Source organism: Maniola hyperantus, chromosome 27, assembly GCF_902806685.2.
Source record: "Maniola hyperantus chromosome 27, iAphHyp1.2, whole genome shotgun sequence".
NCBI lineage: Eukaryota > Metazoa > Arthropoda > Insecta > Lepidoptera > Nymphalidae > Maniola > Maniola hyperantus.
Genome location: NC_048562.1, coordinates 3,167,750 through 3,188,227, shown reverse-complemented (window position 1 = coordinate 3,188,227; position 20,478 = coordinate 3,167,750). Strand labels below are relative to the sequence as shown.

Here is a 20,478-nt window from a genome sequence, read left to right as displayed (position 1 = left end):
TACTTGAGAGTTCTCCATAATGTTCTCAAAGGTGTCAAGTCTGCCAATCCGCACTGACCAGTGTGGCGGACTATAGCCTAAGCTCTTCTCATTTTGAGAGATCTGTCTCGGTAGTGGCCGGACGATGGGTTTATTATGATGATGAGGAAAGATAGAGCACCTACAACAAAATTAACCACAATATACAACTAATTAACCATCTTTTTAGGGTTCCGTACCCAAAAAGTAAAACGGAGTCCTATCAATGTAACTCTGATGTCTGTCAGTCTGTCTGTTCAAGTGGCACGGGCTCGTAGCTCGCAGACGAAATGGTTTTTTTTACCATAGCATCATTGTCGGAACCCATTGAGTAAATTAGGAATTATTTTTTATCTAAAAAAATAAGAATAAATGCCAACTTTCTTGTTAAGGTGTTAAGCAGGATATTAACGTTATCAAGTAATAACAGCTTAGAACCATTAACCTTAAGAGCAATCATTAAAGAAAGCAGTCTTAACTCTTGAGCCTACGGAAGAACTAATTTCAAACCAATTTCAACTCTACAACCAAAACAACTAAGTACAATATTGCATTACACTTAACCACCTGATAATATATCATTATTACAAGTCACAGGAAATTCAAACGTAACAGACGTACATTAGAGTATACATTTAATTGAAGGTTGTACTAGTTAGGACGTTTTGGAGTCAGACCAAACTGTCTTTTGGAAAGCTAAAGCGAAAGTAGAGGCCGTCTGAAGTGTGACCACCTCGTCTTGATACTTATCGCAAATTGCAATTTTATTTACTTTTATCCTGCTCGTTATATCTTATTACGGAGGCACGTATGACATCTGCTATAATCTTATTGTAGGATTTACAGATTCACATTTTACTAGCACGTATTGCGTATCACGTATGATATTTCTCATGAGATTATGAAAGTCGAGTATGTTTATTTTAATGTACTAAGGTACAACTGTACATCTTTTGTACGTATTGAAGTTCGATTAAACAAGTACCTACGTAATCCATTAGTGTATTAAACGTTGAACGTAAATACGAAATTTTATTTAAATTGGTTTTATATCAATCGAATAAAACTGGTTTTTCTCGTAATGGTCGTGTAAAAATGCGTATTTTGGGGAAACTTCGCGATTTTTTGTATCGAGCCAAATTATGCCAATCGTGTTTTGGCTTCTGTTTGTTGTAATTCACTAAAGAATATCTTAACTTTTTATAATATTAAAAAATAATTAAACAAATTTATTTGGTGCTTATTTCGCTCAATGGTTGAGCCTTGCCGTTCAGCGTGGTAATGGCGCCAGTGTTTTAAAATAAAATAAATAAATAAACTTTTATTGCAGGCATAAGTACACCCATAATTGTGTGTTAGTACAGAAACAATTCCTTAACCTATGTTAGTACTTACTTATTACTAGCTTAAACTTAACTTAACAACTAATTCTACTAAAATTAAAATTAATCCTATTTATAATTTTGGGCACAATGCCCATAAATGACCATTTGGACGGCGTATATTTTTTGTAAATATATTTTTTTTTTGTGATAAGTTTTTCTGTATGTTTTATAGACTAGAGATAGAATTTACTTAAATAAACATTATCTTTTATATTTAAGTTTGTTTAATAATAAAAAATCTTAGTCCGCGTGAAAAAAAAATTGTAGTTTTTGAGGCCAAAACTTCATTCTTTGAACATCCGAAATGTGTCTTTTGGGACGCATATCGCCTTAAGTGCGAGTTTCAGTCACACAATACTATGAATAATAATTACAATGCTCAAGATTGTCTAGCTAGATACATAGAGTACATAATAAACATCGTAATTGAATATCTATAGACCAGTAGCAACTGTTTAATATAGATTAGAATCTGTAGGCTTTAGTACTGTGCTTCAAAAGGCGTGGATGTAACGATTGGAAATATTATCGGATATTCAATTTACTGACCAACTTCAAAAGGAGGAGGTTCGCATTTCGTCAGAATCTTTGTTTTTAGGGTTCCGTACCTCGAAAGAAAAAACGGAACCCTTATAGGATCACTTTGTTGTCTGTCTGTCTGTCGGTCTGTCAAGAAACCTACAGGGTACTTCTCGTTGACTTAGAATCATGAAATTTGGTAGGTAGGTAGATCTTATAGCAGACATGCGGAGCAAAATCTGAAAACCGTGAATTTGAGGTACATCACACAAAAAAAAAAAAATTGTGGTCATGAACTAATAATTAGCATTTTCAATTTTCGAACTAAGATACCTATATCAAGTGTAGTATCATATGAAAGGGCTTTACCTGTGCATTCTAAAACAGATTTTTATTTATTTTTATGCATCATAGTTTTGAATTATCGTACAAAATGTCGAAAAAACAGACTGTAGTACGGAACCCTCGCTGCGCGAGCCTGAGTCGCACTTGGCCGATTTTTTATGTACGTTCCCCATTACTCAAAGACGCCTGGACCAATTTGGAAAATTATTTTTTGATTGAAAGGGTATACCTACTTCTGAAGTGGTGTAAATTTGGTGAAGATCTAATGAACATCTTCGAAGATAGATAATGGAACTCCTCAACGGATAAGAGTAAACTACTTGCGATCAGTGTAATAGCTCAGTAATCAGTGGATTTTTAACCAGGCATAGCATATCTTTATACATGGGACTACAAAAAATTGTGAAATTTTTTTTACAAAAAAAATAAAAATCGACTTCAATGTTTTACCACAACCACTAAAAACAAAAAACAAAATATTACCGAAAATATTATGTAAACAAGAGTTAATGTACTATATTTTGTAATAATATTTTTTGGAGCCGGTGCCAATTAACCACACGAACCGTCTAGTCTTCATATTGTTTTGTGACTCTACATTGGCACCGACTCCAAAAAATATTATTATAGAACTACATTAACTCTTGTGTGTACCTACATAATATATTCGGTAATAAATTAAATTATTTTTTACTTTTTAGTAATTGTGGTAAAATATTGAAGTCAGTTTTTTTTTGTAAAAAAATTATTCACAGTCATCATGATCAACCCATCACCGGCTCACTACAGAGCACAGGTCTCCTCTCAGAGTGAGAATGGTTTTGGCCATAGTCCTTCACACACCTTTGAGAACATTATGGAGAACTCTCAGGCATGCAGGTTTCCTCACGATGTTTTCCTTCACCGTTAAAGCAAGTGATATTTAATTAATTAAAACGCACATAACTCCGAAAAGTTAGAGGTGCGTGCCCGGGATCGAACCTCCGACCTCCGATTAGAAGGCGGACGTCCTAACCACTACACTATCACAGCTTATAGATCTAGAGCTAGATCATCGGTGACTCGGTCATTGGTGCCTAGTTATCACATAAGTACTATTGCCAACGGTTAGATACCTACTGCTAATAATTTTAGCGTTCCAGTACGATCCTTGCGTAAACAGCGATAAGCATTTATGTTAAAATACTTTGAATTTATTCGCTCTAATATTCAAAATTGCAATGAGTTTGCTAAAACTTACATAAATTAAAATCATGTGGGCATAGTATGTTTATACAATGAAAAATACTTTAAACGTTATATAATATGTTCTACATAATATTTCGAATTATAAAATAGAGCAAGCAAATATTGTAAATTAAATTTACAAAATGATAATATGTGTAAAAATATGAATAGTTTACTTAATATTTTCTAATAAATATATTTTAATTACAAATCCTAAAAATACCATAAAATATATTAAAACCATACAATAAACAAGGCAAAGTGGAAAATTACCATATTTAATTCGATAATATTATGTATTAGGCACATACCTATAACCTAGATTCAACAACTATGCATAAATAAATTTAAAAACTAGGAAAGAATAATGAATAAACAAAACATTTAAATTAACAGATAGCAGATTACGAAATCTGACATCACTCGCTTTTAAAATGTATTCGGCACGTAATAAATTAACATAAATAAATGTATGTTTATTTTCACAGCTTTAACTACGTAACCTTAGAGAAAATGTTATAACAACGAAAGTGAAAAGGAACGACGCTCGCGCTCGGCGCTTACTTCCGATTTCGTACTTCCCGCACTAACACGTCGTGGACACAGATTAAACACAGATAAAATTTAAAAAAAACAAAAAAATTACCAGTGCCTTCAAATTAAAAAATAATAATAAAGAAATTAGAAGCTATATATTAAAAAATGTGCTAGAAAAGGAAAAGAAACAAAAAGTGCTACGTAAAAAAAGCAGCGACACAACAAAAACAAACCTAACGCTTCAATCAGTACTTCCTAAAAATAAAAAAATCAACCACCAGACCAGTGTAAAAAAATGTGTATCAAAAAGTGACATGTGCGTATTTCCGAACGTTACCAATACCAACAGAATGGCGGGAAAGAATTTCAAAATTCGAAGAAGAATGTGCGTTATAATTTTTTTATTCGCGCTAAACTTTTGTGGGTGTTCGGAAATCGAAAATGACGTTTTGACTTTGCAAGACAATTTGGATTTGAGTGACGATCCCGCGTCGGATAGGCGAAGACCAATCAACGGTCAGGAAAAGGACATTTTGTTATTAGAAGCTTTGTCGACGAGGAAGACACCGCATCAAATTGGATATAGTGCGACTCAAGAGGATGAATCTATTATGGACTTGTTAGGAAAAAGTAAGTATTCTGTATGATAAGATATATTCCATTTCTTTTTCTTGGATATGTTCCATTCCTAGTCAGCCAAACTTGGTTAACATGTACCTTAAGATATGCAAAGGTCTACCAAAAGAAAACATAGATTTCAAAGAAAAAATAAATAAACGTATAATAATTAACATAAGAATACGTTATCTTATAAATTATTATTTTTTTCTAATTTTAAGTAGAACTCTACGAGTGGGCGCTACGCTCGTAGCTCGTAGTAAATAAAAATAATAGACTTGAAATTAAAAGCTTAACTACCTATTAACAAAGTGATTTCGAAGTCTTGGTTATTTTAGCTACTAAATTAATATTTAAAATATAAAGATTGAATTCTAAAGATTGTATGTACTACTAGCTTATACCCACGACTTCGTCCGCGAGGACTACACAATTTTCAAACCCTCTTTAGGGACTGAATTTTCATAAATCCTTTCTTAAAGAATGTCTACGTCATAATAGCTATTTTGGGCTATGCATTGATAGATCAGTCACTCAGTCAATTAGTCACCTTTTTCTTTTATCTATACTAATATTATAAAGAGGTAAAGTTTGTAAGTTTGTTTGTAGGCGGTAATCTCTTGAACTAATGAACCGATTTTGAAAATTCTTTGACCAGTAGAAAGCCGCATTATTGCTGAGGACACAGGCTATGTTTTATTGAAAAAAATTAGAGATCCCTACGAAAATTGTAATAAGATACTCGCGCGAAGCCGTGGTGGGTCGCTAGTATAGAATAGAATAGAATATAATATTTTTCATTCAAGTAAACTTTTACAAGTGCTTTTGAATCGTCACTTGGCCGGTTTTTAGGGTTCCGTACCTCAAAAGGAAAAACGGAACCCTTATAGGATCACTTTGTTGTCTGTCTGTCGGTCTGTCAAGAAACCTACAGGGTACTTTCCGTTGACCTAGAATCATGAAATTTAGCAGGTAGGTAGGTCTTATAGCTGACATTATGGGAAAAATCTGAAAACTGTGAATTTGTGGTTAGATCACACAAAAAAAATTAAATTGTGGTCATAAACTAATAATTAGGATTTTCAATTTTCGAAGTAAGATAACTAATATCAAGTGGGGTATCATATGAAAGGTCTTTACTTGTGCATTCTAAAACAGATTTTTATTTATTTTTATGCATCATAGTTTTTGAATTATCGTGCAAAATGTCGAAAAAATACGACTGTAGTACGGAACCCTCGACGCGCGAGCTTGACTCGCACTTGGCCGGTTTTTTGTTTTGTATGGGAGCTTATGACATATTATGTCGTAGATAATCGCTGGTATTCTCACAGATGACGGATAGAACTCGGATGACGGAAGTGCAGTGCATAATCATTGTAAGGAGGTAAAATAAGGGTTTGAAATTTGTGCAGTTATCCCCCGAAAAAATCGCGAGCACGCTAGTTACTTCTCTACATAGTATAAAATAAAGTCGCTTCCCGCTGTCTGTATGTATGAACGCGTAGATCTTCTAAACCATGCAACGGATTTTAATGCGGTTTTCACTAATAGATAGAGTAATTCAAGAGGAAGGTTTATAAGTATAGTTTAATATTGGTTTGTGTTAATTTGTTGAAATATGACGATATTTGTACAAAATGTCGGAAGAAATCAAGCTTCCATCGAAAATTAACAAATATTCCGCGCAACAAAACGAGCCGGAGGCGGCGCGGCGGTGGTCGCATTTATAAGTATGGATATGACACTACATAAGTATCTAGTATCTACACTGCCACCCATTCGAAGCTGGGGCGGGTCGCTAGTTATATACAAAGGTAACTAACTAACTGTAGTTCTCTGCTAGAGCAAAATGTCAAACTTATTACGTGAGATATAGTGTGCTTTCTCTTACCAATCATCTCATAGGATTTGTGAAAGGTAATGGGACGTACAGATTGCTTCCTGGGTAATAAAATACTTAATAACAGTTTTGAGATTACCAGATATTATAGTGAGTTAAATAATAATAGGGATGTAATTATAGTATGAAGCTGTGATAGCCTAGTGGTTAAGACGTCCGCCTTCTAATCGGAGGTCGGGGGTTCGATCCCGGGCACGCACCTCCACGAAACCATCGCTGGCTCACTACAGAGAACGGGTCTCCTCTCAGAGTGAGAAGGGTTTTAGCTATAGTCTACCACGCTGGCCAAGTGCGGATTGGCAGACTTCACACACCTTTGAAAGCAATATGGAAAACTCTCAGGCATGCAGGTTTCCTCATGATGTTAAATCATGTAAAAACGCACATAACTCCGAAAAGTTAGAAATGCGTGCCCGGCATCGAACCCCCAACCTCTGATTATGAGGCGGATGTACTAACCACACAGCTATCACAGCTTTAAATTCAATACCTACTTAATCAGTACCCTTATTATAAATGCGAATGTGTGTTTGTCTGTTGGTTTGTTGGTTGTTGGTAGGTCCGTCAATCGCGTTGCAACGGTGCGACGGATTGACGTGATTTTTGCATGGGTATAGACCTGGAGAGAGTGACATAGGTTACTTTTTAGCCCGGAAAATCAAAGAGTTCCCACGGGATTTTTAAAACCTAAGAGCCCCCGCAGACCACAAACTTTTTATCGGCAGATAGTTTGGTCGGTTTCTTAATCAGTATGAAGATGTAATCGTTATAATTTGCGCACTTACATACATTTAATTTAATTTAAAACAACTTTATTGTTACTAAAATTACAGAGAGTAAGAATACAGGATACACTTAAAAAACAAACATCTTCATACTGATTAAGAAACCGACCAAACTATCGGCCGATAAAAAGTTTGTGGTCTGCGGGGACTCTAATTCCACGCGGACGAAGTCGCGGGCATCAGCTAGTCTAAATATATAAAAGGAAAGGGTGACTGACTGACTGACTGATCTATCAACGCACAGCTCAAGCTACTGGACGGATCAGGCTGAAATTTGGCATGCTATTATGACGTAGGCATCCGCTAAGAAAGGATTTATGAAAATTCAACCCCCAAGGGGGCGAAATAGGGAATTGAAATTTGTGTAGTCCACGCGAGTGAAGTCGCGAGCATAAGCTAGTAATTAAATATTTTTATCACCGATACAATGACGTCACAACTTGAACGGCAGTCGCAAATTCTCTTACATAAACATCGTAACACGCGACGTGCTCAATATGGCGGTGAATGGCCGAGATTCACTTGCCGATCGGTTTCACTGCGCTTTTACTGTGAATCGAATAAATTTATATCATACGATATCGATACGACATCGGTTCCTATAAAGCAGTCAAGTCTACAATAAAAAGTTACCCTCCCTAAATTCAAAATTTAGTTTAATAGTGTATTTAGTTAGTTAGTGAGAATAAGTTAAGAATGAGGAATTTTCAGGGCAACTTTCGATAAAATTTTCATAGATGGTGCTAAATAACCCCACCACTAAAGATGATAAATACCCGTATCTATATGATCTATGCTTCAATGTTTAGGTCGTGTCAATCAATGACATAGATAAAGAGTAAGAGCTAGCGTGCACTGCAATTTTCCTTACGTTTCTTCCCCACAAAATGTGTGATCTATAATAGAAGTAATTAATTAATTTTGGATCCGATTTAAATTTAAAAAATTAAAGCATAGATCATATAGATGTAGGTATTATTTTTCATCTTTAGTGGTGGGGTTATTTAGCGCCATCTATGAAAATTTTAACGAACGTTGCCCTGAAACTTCCTCATTTCCTTAGTACGTACATTTTGAGAAAGGACTCGCCATTTTTGCTCTATGTGTCAATTGTCATATCAAAAGTGCATTTTATCTTTTAAATCCGAGTATTTTACCGTACTAAATCGTATTTTCGACATGACAGTTGACAAATAGAGCAAATATGGCAAGTCCTTTCTTTCATAAACTACTGCATGACTGCGACTGGGCTAAAAAATTTAAGTCACCTATGACCTTTATCACCGATACAATGACGTCACAACTTGAATTATAGTATCGGGTAAAAAATAAGGTACCTATCTACATCGACCTTAAAGCGTAGGCACTGTACTTAAGTGATTTTGTGAAGTGGTGATAATAATAAAAAAACCCCAGCTGAGTTTTTTGTGGGCTCTTCTCAGACTTGGGCGTCTTTGGAACCCTCATAGCTTTAGTTTTAAGTTTACGTAATTAATTACCTATCTTATTGTTTAATTATTGTTTAATTTCCAATTTTTTACCTGAACACTTTTATAAACAAAACCTCATAACATGTTTTTGTAAGCTTATCATACTTATAGGGCGTCAATACGATCGTTTTCTAGACAGTCGTTTCATGGGCTTCTTTCTCTTGATGCTGCTTATAGAACTTTGCTGCGATGGCAGATTACTGACACTATTATATATATATTATCACTATTATACATCCTAATCTTACAAATCTAACAACTGACTAATACTATTGAATTTGAACAAATTTTATTTGACTTTGACTACTATTTGTCGTATCGTATCGTTTTCGTAGAGCATGAAAAGCCTTGCGACGACGTCTGCATATTTAGTCCACTAATCTTCAATGATCTATCACTAAGCACGCGATATGTATTTACGCGTAGTTTATTTACATGTTCTCATATTTACGGCAATGATTTATTACCTAATGTGTTATAATTATGCGCAAATGATAATCGTAAACAACGTTTTCCTATCATATTGATTAATCTTTTAAAAACAATTGTCACGTTATTTGGTCATCGATCTTTTATTACGCACTAACATTTGTATATATTTCCATATGTATAACTAGGCGATGCCCGCGACCTCGTCCGCGTGGATTTAGGTTTCTAAAAATCCAGTGGGAACTCTTGGATTTTCCGGGATAAATTGTTGCCTATGTCCAGGTCTTAATGCATAAAATCATGTCGATGGGTTGCTCCGTTGCGACATGATTGAAGGAAAAACCAACAAACCATTTGGGAGTGGGAGGCTTCGGCTGTGGTTAGTTACCACCTTACCGGAAAAGCTGTGCCGCCAAGCGATTTAGCGTTCCGGTACGATGCCGTGTAAAAACCAATGGGGCATGGATTTAATAAAAACTGTCATACTCTTTTCAGGTTAGCCCACTTCCATCTTAGACTGTATCATCACTTACCACCAGGTGAGATTGCAGTCAAGGGCTAACTTGTATCTGAATAAATAAATAAAAAATCAGATAGCTCAGTTATTCGTCTCAAGTAAAATCATATTTTTTTTTAAATTTCCAGTGATACCCCAATCCTGCCGCTACCGAGGTGCCCGTTTCTCATGCGGCCTCAGCATATCCTGTGTCCTCAACGGAGGTAAGCCCATGGACCTGTGCTCTGGAGGCATGATCTGGGCTTGTTGTATCGTCAAAGAAACAACCGAACGACCTACGGAGATCGCGCCTGTTGTTCACAATGCTAGTAAGTTTTTGAGACTATTTTTTTCTGTACCTACGCTAACTCTTTCCACAGAGTACATTGGTATAATATGAGACTCTTTCCTCGGAGAGGAGTTAGTATACAACTCTCTCTGTTACGTAATCCCATATAAATGACTTATGCCCGGTTTGTGGACTCGCCAGTCATGTTCTCATTAGCTATTGATTCAATAAAGTTATGTATAGGATAAACGTCGTTTAACTGTCCATGCGTTTCTGAATACAACAATAACTATGAAAGCGATAACCAGTTCATTATTCTGTTGCTAGATGGGTCTGTTACAAAAAACGAGTTGGAACTGCATATCATTCTTTGATTTTTCCATCAACACTAGTTTTATTAATAATAGTATTTTTTTATATGCTAAATAAGTGCCTAAACACTGTTTTTGCAAAGTAACGACCAATTTTACTATTAAAATACTTTTTAATCTAAAAATACGCAAACCATGAAGACAGATGAAACGTCAAATAATTTTATCGAACCGATAAACGGCGCACATTGGCCAGTTAAGTTTAAACGGAGTTTATCTTGCATTGCGTTGTTCAGCAACGCACTGTCTCGAGTTATCGGACCAAAAGCGCTATTGAATAGATAAACCGTCGTGAAAAGTACCTCAGAAACCAGGTATCAGTGGCCAACCAATCACCAACGAACAATTTTTGATAGAGAGAGTTCTCTAATTGAACAAGTATAGAAAACGAAACTGGAATGGAAAATATGGAAAACCCATACTTACTTAATTAGAAAACTCTCTGTATCAAAAAACATTCAAAATTAAATTCAAATACATAGGTATGGTATGGGCTCAGAAGAAACACCTGTAGAAGTAGCCCTATTGTGGCACTTAATGTTAAAGCAAGATAGCTAAAAGCATTGAATCTCTTATTAGAACGTGACAAAATGGTTATTTTTTGTCCTTATCACCGTGGCCACTTTTTTGTAGTTACCTACGAAACTTTGAATCTTAGTAGTTACTTAAAATACTAGGTTCTGTTTAATTTCACTTTAAACGACGTTTCAAATGTATACAAACAAGGTATTTTATAGAGACAAAAATTATTAGAAAGAAAGAAAGAAAGAAGAAAGAACATACAATTTTACGACACATTCACAAAATATTCGTGCTAGCAATTTTTTGTGAAATTATTTTTTTTGTAAAAATAAAATTAACACATGTTTAATAAATAAATAACTACCTACCTACATAATAATTATATGTTTACTAATCGTGTTATTAACTATTCATTAGCAGTTTGCGCATCATCGCTATTAATGTACAGAAACATATACGGAAATTCTGTGGATTACACTTTTGCAATACGTAGTAAAATGTTATTAAATAAAAGGACTCCAAAGAGTAACATTTTTAAGCAACATTTAAGTAGGTACTTCATACAATACATCATTTAAATTAAACACAAATCATCAAAATATCGTCACAAAAAATTACCAAAGAATCTCCAAGAAATCATTTCTGTGACCAAAAGGCGAAATATTTCAAAATTTGACCCAAATTATTATATTGCGCGACGAAACAAAGGCTTGCAATGTTTATTCATAAGACATTGGATTACGAAACGTAGTTATGTGTGAATACAATAGACTCTCTCTCACATTTAAGTATGGTACAAGTTACGAGTTCAAAATTCAAAAATATTAATTTAATGTTGGTCAACTTATGATTCTTATTATGTCAAGATTCTACCACCATTCCTACTGAAAAAAGCTGGCAAGAATTCAACATATTCTTTTCTTTAAGCTAATTCGAATAAATAAAACTACCTAGAGATCTCTTCATTTTCATTTGGTGTACGAACAATGAACAAGCATAGTCCGTGATTTATATGCTTTTTGATGTACAGTTACCTGCAATTTGTAACCTTTTAAAGTAAAAACAAATTATACACAGAACATACGCTAAAAAATAAGAATTTTTAACACAAAAAGTAATGTCATTTTTGCTGCCGGTAATAACTCTTAGACAACGCAAGAAAAAATCTATTAACTTTCAATTTTATACTTACTTATGATTTATCATTTGATAGCTTAGTAATACGGTCCCGTTTGTGCCCTGTACGGAACTTTGAAAATAATATAGGTAGCCGCTTTAGCTCACTGCTTGTAACCCGCCAATTATTCGAACTCCACTACAAATTAATGAATCACTTAATTCCGGCAGTGTATTGGTAATTTATATTCGCCCAATTTTCTTCTGCATCCGATTTCGTAATGTGTTATTATAACTTTGCACTTTCACGCAAAAGGCAATTGTTTCATTATGCAATACGGATTCGAATAGACGACCCGGTTTTTGCATGTTATGCAATTAACGATAACCGGGTCTTTGCAAAAATGAGAACGAGTGTTTTATTGAAAATTCAATTTGCATTTTTAGGGTTCCGTAGTCCGTACCTACCTCAAAACTTTGTTGTCTGTCTGTCGGTCTGTCAAGAAACCTACAGGGTACTTCCCGTTGACCTAGAATCATGAAATTTGGCAGGTAGGCAGGTCTAATAGCTGACATTTGGGGAAAAATCAGAAAACTGTGAATTTGTGGTTACATTACACAAAAAAAAAATTGTGGTCATGAACTAACAATTAGTATTTTAAATTTTCGAAGTAATATAACTATATCAAGTGGGGTATCATATGAAAGATCTTCACCAGTGCATTCTGAAACAGATTTTTATATATTTTTATGCATCATAGTTTTTGAATTATCGTGCAAAATGTCGAAAAATACGACTGTAGTACGGAACCCTCATTGCGCGAGCCTGACTCGCACTTGGCCGGTTTTTTGAGATAACTTTTATACACTGGTTCTGTTAACGAATGCGGTTTTTTGCTATAGAATACGTTTCAGTAAAAGTAAAGTTACTTCTGGCCATTTTGATTACTTTTTGGCATCAATCTATACTAAGTAATATTATAATGCTGGTCTATCTGTCAGTCTATCCTTTAGCTTTTCACGGCCCATTCGTTCAACCGATTTTGACGTTTGGTACTGAGATAGCTTGAATCTTAGGTACGGATATACATAGTTTACTTTCGTCCCGAAAAATCAGAAAATTTACATGGGATTTAAAAACCATAACTTATATGGACGAAATCGCGGACCTATCATGTAGTACATAATATAATAAGACAAGTTCTGACTCTCTGACTGACTCTACAACGCCCGACCCAAACCCTTGAAAATATAAATCTACAATTTTGCACAGATGTTCAAAGACAAAGAATAAGGCCGGATTCTTAGAAATTCCCACGGGATACGGAATAAAGACAACTTACATTTTCGCCGAGGGAAGCCGCAGCCGGTTGGTGACAGACGGACAGACAGATGCACAGACAGAGGAGTCTTAGTAATAGGTTTTACATTTTGAGCATGGAGCCCTAAAAAATTAGAGATCCTTACGAAAATTGTAATAAACTACCCGTGCGAAGCCGGGGCTTGTTGCTAGTTTAGATATAATAGACAATTATTAAAATAATGTTATGATTAAAGTTTATGCTTAGCTCGCTCGATTAGTAACAAAACAAGATAGCAAATTAAATCCGAGAAAGCGATTAGGTACAAAATTATCTAATGGCAAAGTTAAATCTCGATTTAAGAGAAACCCAGTGAAAGTGGACGTGGACTACGCCTAGTGAAGCGGTAACACAATGGTTAAACGACATGAAAAAAACCTTAATGATACATCCGGGGGTCCCGTCCGAGACATGGAAAGTTCAGTAATACATGTAATTATTTAAACGTTTGCAGCCTATATGTATCTATGATCATACTGTATACTTTAATTATGTCAATGTAAATAGTTACCTAATTAATCATACCCAAAACTCAGAACTTTCAGTTTTACCTTTCTTCAAACTTCTTAAATGTATAAAAGGTGACTGACTGACCGATCTATCAACGCGCAGTTCAAAGTACTGGACGGATTGGGCTGAATTTTGGCATGCAGATATTATGACGTAGACATCCGCTAAGAAAGGATTTTCAACCCCTAAGGAGGTGAAACAGGAGTTTAAAATTTGTGTAGTCCACGCCGGCGACGGACGTCGTGTTTTATAATCATATAGTCCTTACCTATGCTTTTTTTTTTTTTTTTTTATTCAGATACAAGTTAGCCCTTGACTGCAATCTCACCTGGTGGTAAGTGATGATGCAGTCTAAGATGATAGCGGGCTAACCTGGAAGAGGTATGGCAGTTTTTATTAAACCCATACCCCTTTGGTTTCTACACTGCATCGTACCGGAACGCTAAATCGCTTGGCGGCACGGCTTTGCCGGTAGGGTGGTAACTAGCCACGGCCGAAGCCTCCCACCAGACCAGACCAGAAATTTAGAAATTATAAAATTCCAAACCCCTGCCAGGAATCGAACCCGCTTTAATTTTGTCAATGTATATATCTACCTACTTAGTCGTACCGAAAACTCGAAACCTTAAATTTTACCCTTCATCAATAATCCATACTAATATTATAAAATGCGAAAGTGTGTCTGTCTGTCTACTAGCCTTTCACGGCCCATCCATTCAACCGATTTTGACGAAATTTGGTACAGATATAGCTTGCATCCCGGGAAAGGCCATTAGCTACTACTTTTTATCCCTGAAAATCAAAAAGTTCCCGCGGGATTTTTAATAGCCTAAATCCACGCGGACGAAGTCGCAAGCATCATCTAGAACGAAATATAAATTGGTTACATCAATTTATACATGTTGTATATAACCAAATAATTATACAATCATGTCTAACATTACATTCTTGTATAACTCGAAAAAAAAACGGATCTTACAATTGAAATTACCGATCGATTATCTCATAACATAAGAGTTTGCATAATAAGTTACGAATACCAAACAATTACATTATATAAAATCATCGACGAATACAGGAAACGACGATGATGTTACAATGATTATGATCATTACAATCATTTACGCCTGTCATACTTTTGAGATGATTTAATACCTCAATCGATAATCTACAGGGTGTAACCAGAATGCTAGCAAAAACGAAGACAGGTGGTAGTAATGATTGATTACTGAGTGATAAGATTCCACAAACAAAACATCCCATTAAAATAAAATAAAAAATCCCATATTTTTTAAAGTTCGCAATATATCTCAATATATGAAAGGAAAAGGTGACTGACTGATCTATCAACGCACAGCTCAAACTACAGGACGGATCAGGCTTAAATTTGGCATGCTGATAGCTATTATGACGTAGGCATCTGCTAAAAAGGATTTTTGAAAATTCAGCCCCTAAGGGGGTGAAATAGGGGTTTGAAATTTGTGAAGTCCATGCGGACGAAGTCGCAGGAATAAGCTAGTTATATATATTCATTCATGCAATCGTGAACTAAGCCATCGATATATTAAATTGGCACACTTCTAAACTATATTTAGATGTGAATAATTAACAGAAAATGATCATTGTTTTATCAATTCTATCGCAAGCAGGTCATGTGAACTGTAATACAAATTGTAATATTATGTAAAAAGCACCGTATTAGCCAAGTACATCTGTGTTTCTTAATTAAAAAGGTAGATAAGTAGATCATAGTAGTTAAATTCTTAACACACAATATATCATCAGCTTAGAAAATAATATTATCTATAACGAAGTTACAGGGGGGGTCGAAAACGCCCTGAATGGCTTCGAGAAAAGGATGGTACGGTTGTGCCTTTGCTTGCTCGACTTGGCGGTGGCACTACCGTACCACCAGATATAACTCATAGGCATGAAATGGCGGATTTTTAAAGGTCTTTTTTTTTTTTTTAGGATATGCATATCCTACAAAAATTATGTAGGATATCTTAGTCTAATATTATAAAGAGGGAAAGTTTGTAAGCTTGTTTGTAGGAAGTAATATCTGGAACTACTAAACAGATTTTAAAAATTCTTTCACCAGTAGAAAGCTACATTATTCCTGAGTGATATATGGCTATATTTTATTTTCAAAAAAATAGAAATCCCAACGAAAATTGTAATAAGCTACCCGTGCAAACCGGAACACTATACTTAATACAGAATCTCACAACAGGTGATCTTATCGAACTCATCGGCTCACTGCCACACGAAACATTCGACTACCAAACAAACACACCATACGACGACCCGATCATCATCTACACCGAGGCAAACCACCCGAAACCGAACTACAACCGCCCGAAACCGCCTACAAACCAGTTCAAACCAGATCAAACTGGTTCAAACTACCCAAAACCGGATTGGAGCACAAATTACAATCAGAACAACTTTTATCACGTTAAACCGTCTTACCACGAGAGTACAACACGTATACCTGATGACTTTTACACGGATAATGTAGGGGTAAATAAACCGGAAGGGAATGATGATTATGTTCCTGTACACACGACCAATCATAAGCCACAGAGGCCTAGTTACCCGGGTGAGATGCATTTTGTAAATCGGGTACCTTTTTTGTTTCTTTTCTGAAGGTGAGGACACTCAAGAACTACTTATACATAGAAGTTGAATAATTATTTTATTTATTTATTTAAAAAAAGTTGCTTCATATACCTAGACACTCTTCATCGAAAAGAGCTTTTAAAAATGCTAAAAAATTGAATGAAAACTTTTGTTTTTGAATAGATTTTTTTTATCTCTTGCCTGTTTAATTTGTGTTTATAATAAGTGGATATTTTTTCTAAATTAGGATTCTAATATAACCTTTGTATTTTGCATTTGACAGTACTTAATATTCCCCTTTCCTCTCCAACTATGCGTGAAGCTAGTGCTAGGAGTAGGTACGACAATAGAGCAACGGGCTGGGTTTGAACCGTCGACCTTTAGCTTTTCAGTCTACTCCTTTACCAGTTGAGCTATTGAGGCTCATATTGTTCTTAAGTGTCCTCTATATTATGATTATTTTGGTCCGTCTGTCTTTCCTGCTTTATAATACCGCACAGCGTTTTCATAATCATCATGCACCTCTCTGTTTGTTTGTATGTACACGCTTTTTGTTCCCACCAACTTGCACTGTAGTAGCGTGGTGGGGTTGAGTCCAGCCGTGGGATTGAAAGATGCTGTTACTGTGGTTATCTCCACGCTTTTTTGTACGGGTTTTCTCACAAGCGTGAATGAAGCTTTAGTATTTTAGTCATTAAATTATACTTAGTCGTAGGTATAAGATATAATTTTAAGATCTATAAGTGACGAAAAGGATTTTTTTTCTGTACAATTAGTTTTGTGTGGAACGATCGCCCCGCTAAACCAATGACCCTATAAAATATCAGGAATTGGGTGGATAAGCTAGGCGGAAAAACGTGTGTGTCTGTGGACGCATAGCGGCTGGTGAATAGATGGGCAATGAGAATCTTCCAGCGATACAAAACATATTTATCAGCGCTCTGCCTAGATTGCATGATCACTCGAAATCTTATAATTTTTCAAGTTGACGTAAACTGCATTTTGGCTACATTGTATGGAGAAGTCAAATTCTGACTAGGATTCAGTACCTCAAAAGGAAAAGGAACCCTTATAGGATCACTTTGTTGTCTGTCTGTCTGTCCGTTGTGTGTGTCAAGAAACGGGTACTTCCCGTTGACCTGGAATCATGAAATTTGGTACGTAGGTAGATTTCAAATTAGATTTATTTCATAGTTTCTGCCTCATAGCGAGAATTGACACTAAATTTCATTTAAAGGGTTCATTTCTCAATTTAACTTTGTTTTCAAGAAAGGCAATAAAGAGATTACAAAACTTGTAATTAAGGAGTAAAACGATAACAGTCCTTTTGTTTCATCATAAAGTAAAATAAGAAAGTCTCTTTGGACCATTACGTCTTACTTTGTTAAACTTATTACTTATGTAAGTTTTGTACTTTACTTTTTATAATTTTTATAAAACTTTTTTTTGTTACGTTTGGTGTAAATGAACCAAATTGGTTCAAAACATGTCCTATCATCAATTTGAATGACTTTTGTTGGCCCTTTTTGGTGCTTTTGAAGATTAGCTGTTATAAGATTTGACATAATGTAATTTCTATAATCCTTGCATATTACCAAACCATCAAACTTTTTTTAAATTTTTTGCGTAACGAATCAGCCGGCCTGTCAGCTCGAAAATACAGCTAGCGTTTTTGGCACATTTAGTAATTAGATTCTAGTTATAAATTTTGTGCTAAAACATTTTCAATAAAAAAAGTTAAATAATTTCAACTTTAATTTTCAGGCTGTGGTGAACACTACACAAGATCGAACCGCATAGTGGGTGGTCATTCCACTGGGTTCGGTTCCCATCCATGGCAGGCTGCGCTCATCAAATCAGGGTTCCTTAGCAAGAAGCTAGCATGTGGGGGAGCGTTGATATCTGACAGATGGGTCGTCACTGCTGCGCATTGTGTTGCTACGTAAGTATCATTATCTGGGTTCGGTTCCCATCCATGGCAGGCTGCGCTCATCAAATCAGGGTTCCTTAGCAAGAAGCTAGCATGTGGGGGAGCGTTGATATCTGACAGATGGGTCGTCACTGCTGCGCATTGTGTTGCTACGTAAGTATCATTATCTGGGTTCGGTTCCCATCCATGGCAGGCTGCGCTCATCAAATCAGGGTTCCTTAGCAAGAAGCTAGCATGTGGGGGAGCGTTGATATCTGACAGATGGGTCGTCACTGCTGCGCATTGTGTTGCTACGTAAGTATCATTATCTGGGTTCGGTTCCCATCCATGGCAGGCTGCGCTCATCAAATCAGGGTTCCTTAGCAAGAAGCTAGCATGTGGGGGAGCGTTGATATCTGACAGATGGGTCGTCACTGCTGCGCATTGTGTTGCTACGTAAGTATCATTATCTGGGTTCGGTTCCCATCCATGGCAGGCTGCGCTCATCAAATCAGGGTTCCTTAGCAAGAAGCTAGCATGTGGGGGAGCGTTGATATCTGACAGATGGGTCGTCACAGCTGCGCATTGTGTTGCTACGTAAGTATCATTGTCATTTCATCATCATTTTCACGGTCCCTTATGCATGTGGGGGAACATTGATAGATGGGTGTGAACCTATTGCAAAGAACTGACATTACGTATACCTACACTAAAAATTGTACAGAAGCAGGCGTTACTACGCGGAAATCTATGATATAAAATGAACCAAAAGCTTAGTTTGCTATAATCCGCTGAATCTTTATGGTGCTACATGCACCGCCCGCCCTCCCCCTGCTAAACATGCAGTGGTGCGTATTGCTTGCCTGGTGGCTGGTTTTTCCTGCATGTTTAGCAGTGGTAAGGCGGGCAGTACATGTCGCATGGTGCATGTTGCACCATACAGATTCGACTTGTTTCAGCGGATTATAGCAAATTAAGCTTTTGGTTCATTGTCAAAAAAATTGTTTTTAGGGTTCTGTACCTCAAAAGGAAAAACGGAACCCTTAGGATCACTTTGTTGTCTGTCTGTCTGTCTGTCTGTCCGTCTATCTGTCAAGAAACCTACAGGGTACTTCCCGTAGACCTAGAATCATGAAATTTGGCAGGTAGGTACATCTCATAGCTGACATTTGGGGAAAAATCTGAAAACCGTGAATTTAGGGTTAGATCACACAAAAAAAATTAAATTGTGTTCATGAACTAATAATTAGTATTTTCAATTATCAAAGTAAGATAACTATATCAAGTGGGGTATCATTTGAAAGGGCTTCACCTGTGGATTCTAAAACAGATTTTTATTTATTTTTATGAATCATAGTTTTTGATGTATCGTGCAAAATGTCGAAAACATACGACTGTACTACAGAACCCTCGTTGCGTGAGCCTGACTCGCACTTGGCCGTTTTTTTACCAATGTGAACCCTATTTTGATTTCCAGCACACCCAACTCCCAACTCCGAGTGCGTCTAGGCGAATGGGATGTACGAGACGCAGGAGAGAGGTACACACACGAAGAGTATGCAGTACAACGCAAAGAGGTGCATCCCTCATACGAGCCCTCCGACTTTAGAAACGACGTGGCTTTGGTACAACTTGATAGAGACGTCGTGTTCAAGCAGCATATCCTACCAGTAAGTTTATATTCTTCCGTACTAAACTAAACTGGTTTTATCTCAAAGTCAAAGTCAAATGATTTATTCAAAATAGGTAATAAATAACTCTTTTTGATGGTCAGATGTTGGATTTCCAAGATATAGTGGTGATAATTATTACGCAAACTTAAAACTAAAGCTACAAGGGTTCCAAACGCGCCCAGGTCTGAGAAGAGCCCACAACAAACTCAGCCGGGTATTCTTTTTATTATCACCACTTTACAAAATTATTGAAACTTATTAGAACTATCACAAAGCCGTTAAGCAACTCATTCCCAAGCTGGCTTATCACTTAAATAATCCTTTACATTGTAATAGGATTTTTCAATTAGTTT

General features: G+C 36.0%; 1 protein-coding gene across 3 annotated transcripts in view; it reads left to right on the top strand.

Moving 5' to 3' along the window:
* The window catches only part of LOC117994591 (serine proteinase stubble-like), a 32,331-nt gene that overhangs the window by 8,756 nt on the left and 3,097 nt on the right, over nucleotides 1–20,478 (top strand). The window contains exons 1-5 of one of the 3 annotated variants that reach the window (XM_069508033.1): nucleotides 1,678–4,661; nucleotides 9,902–10,081; nucleotides 16,155–16,523; nucleotides 18,308–18,485; nucleotides 19,930–20,122. In XM_069508033.1, coding sequence (XP_069364134.1) covers nucleotides 4,346–4,661; nucleotides 9,902–10,081; nucleotides 16,155–16,523; nucleotides 18,308–18,485; nucleotides 19,930–20,122 — 1,236 coding nt within the window. In that variant the 5' untranslated portion in view covers nucleotides 1,678–4,345. Of the gene's footprint in view, nucleotides 1–1,677; nucleotides 4,662–9,901; nucleotides 10,082–16,154; nucleotides 16,524–18,307; nucleotides 18,486–19,929; nucleotides 20,123–20,478 lie in introns of those variants that run through there. The other 2 variants (XM_069508032.1, XM_069508034.1) reach the window with 2 other exon arrangements.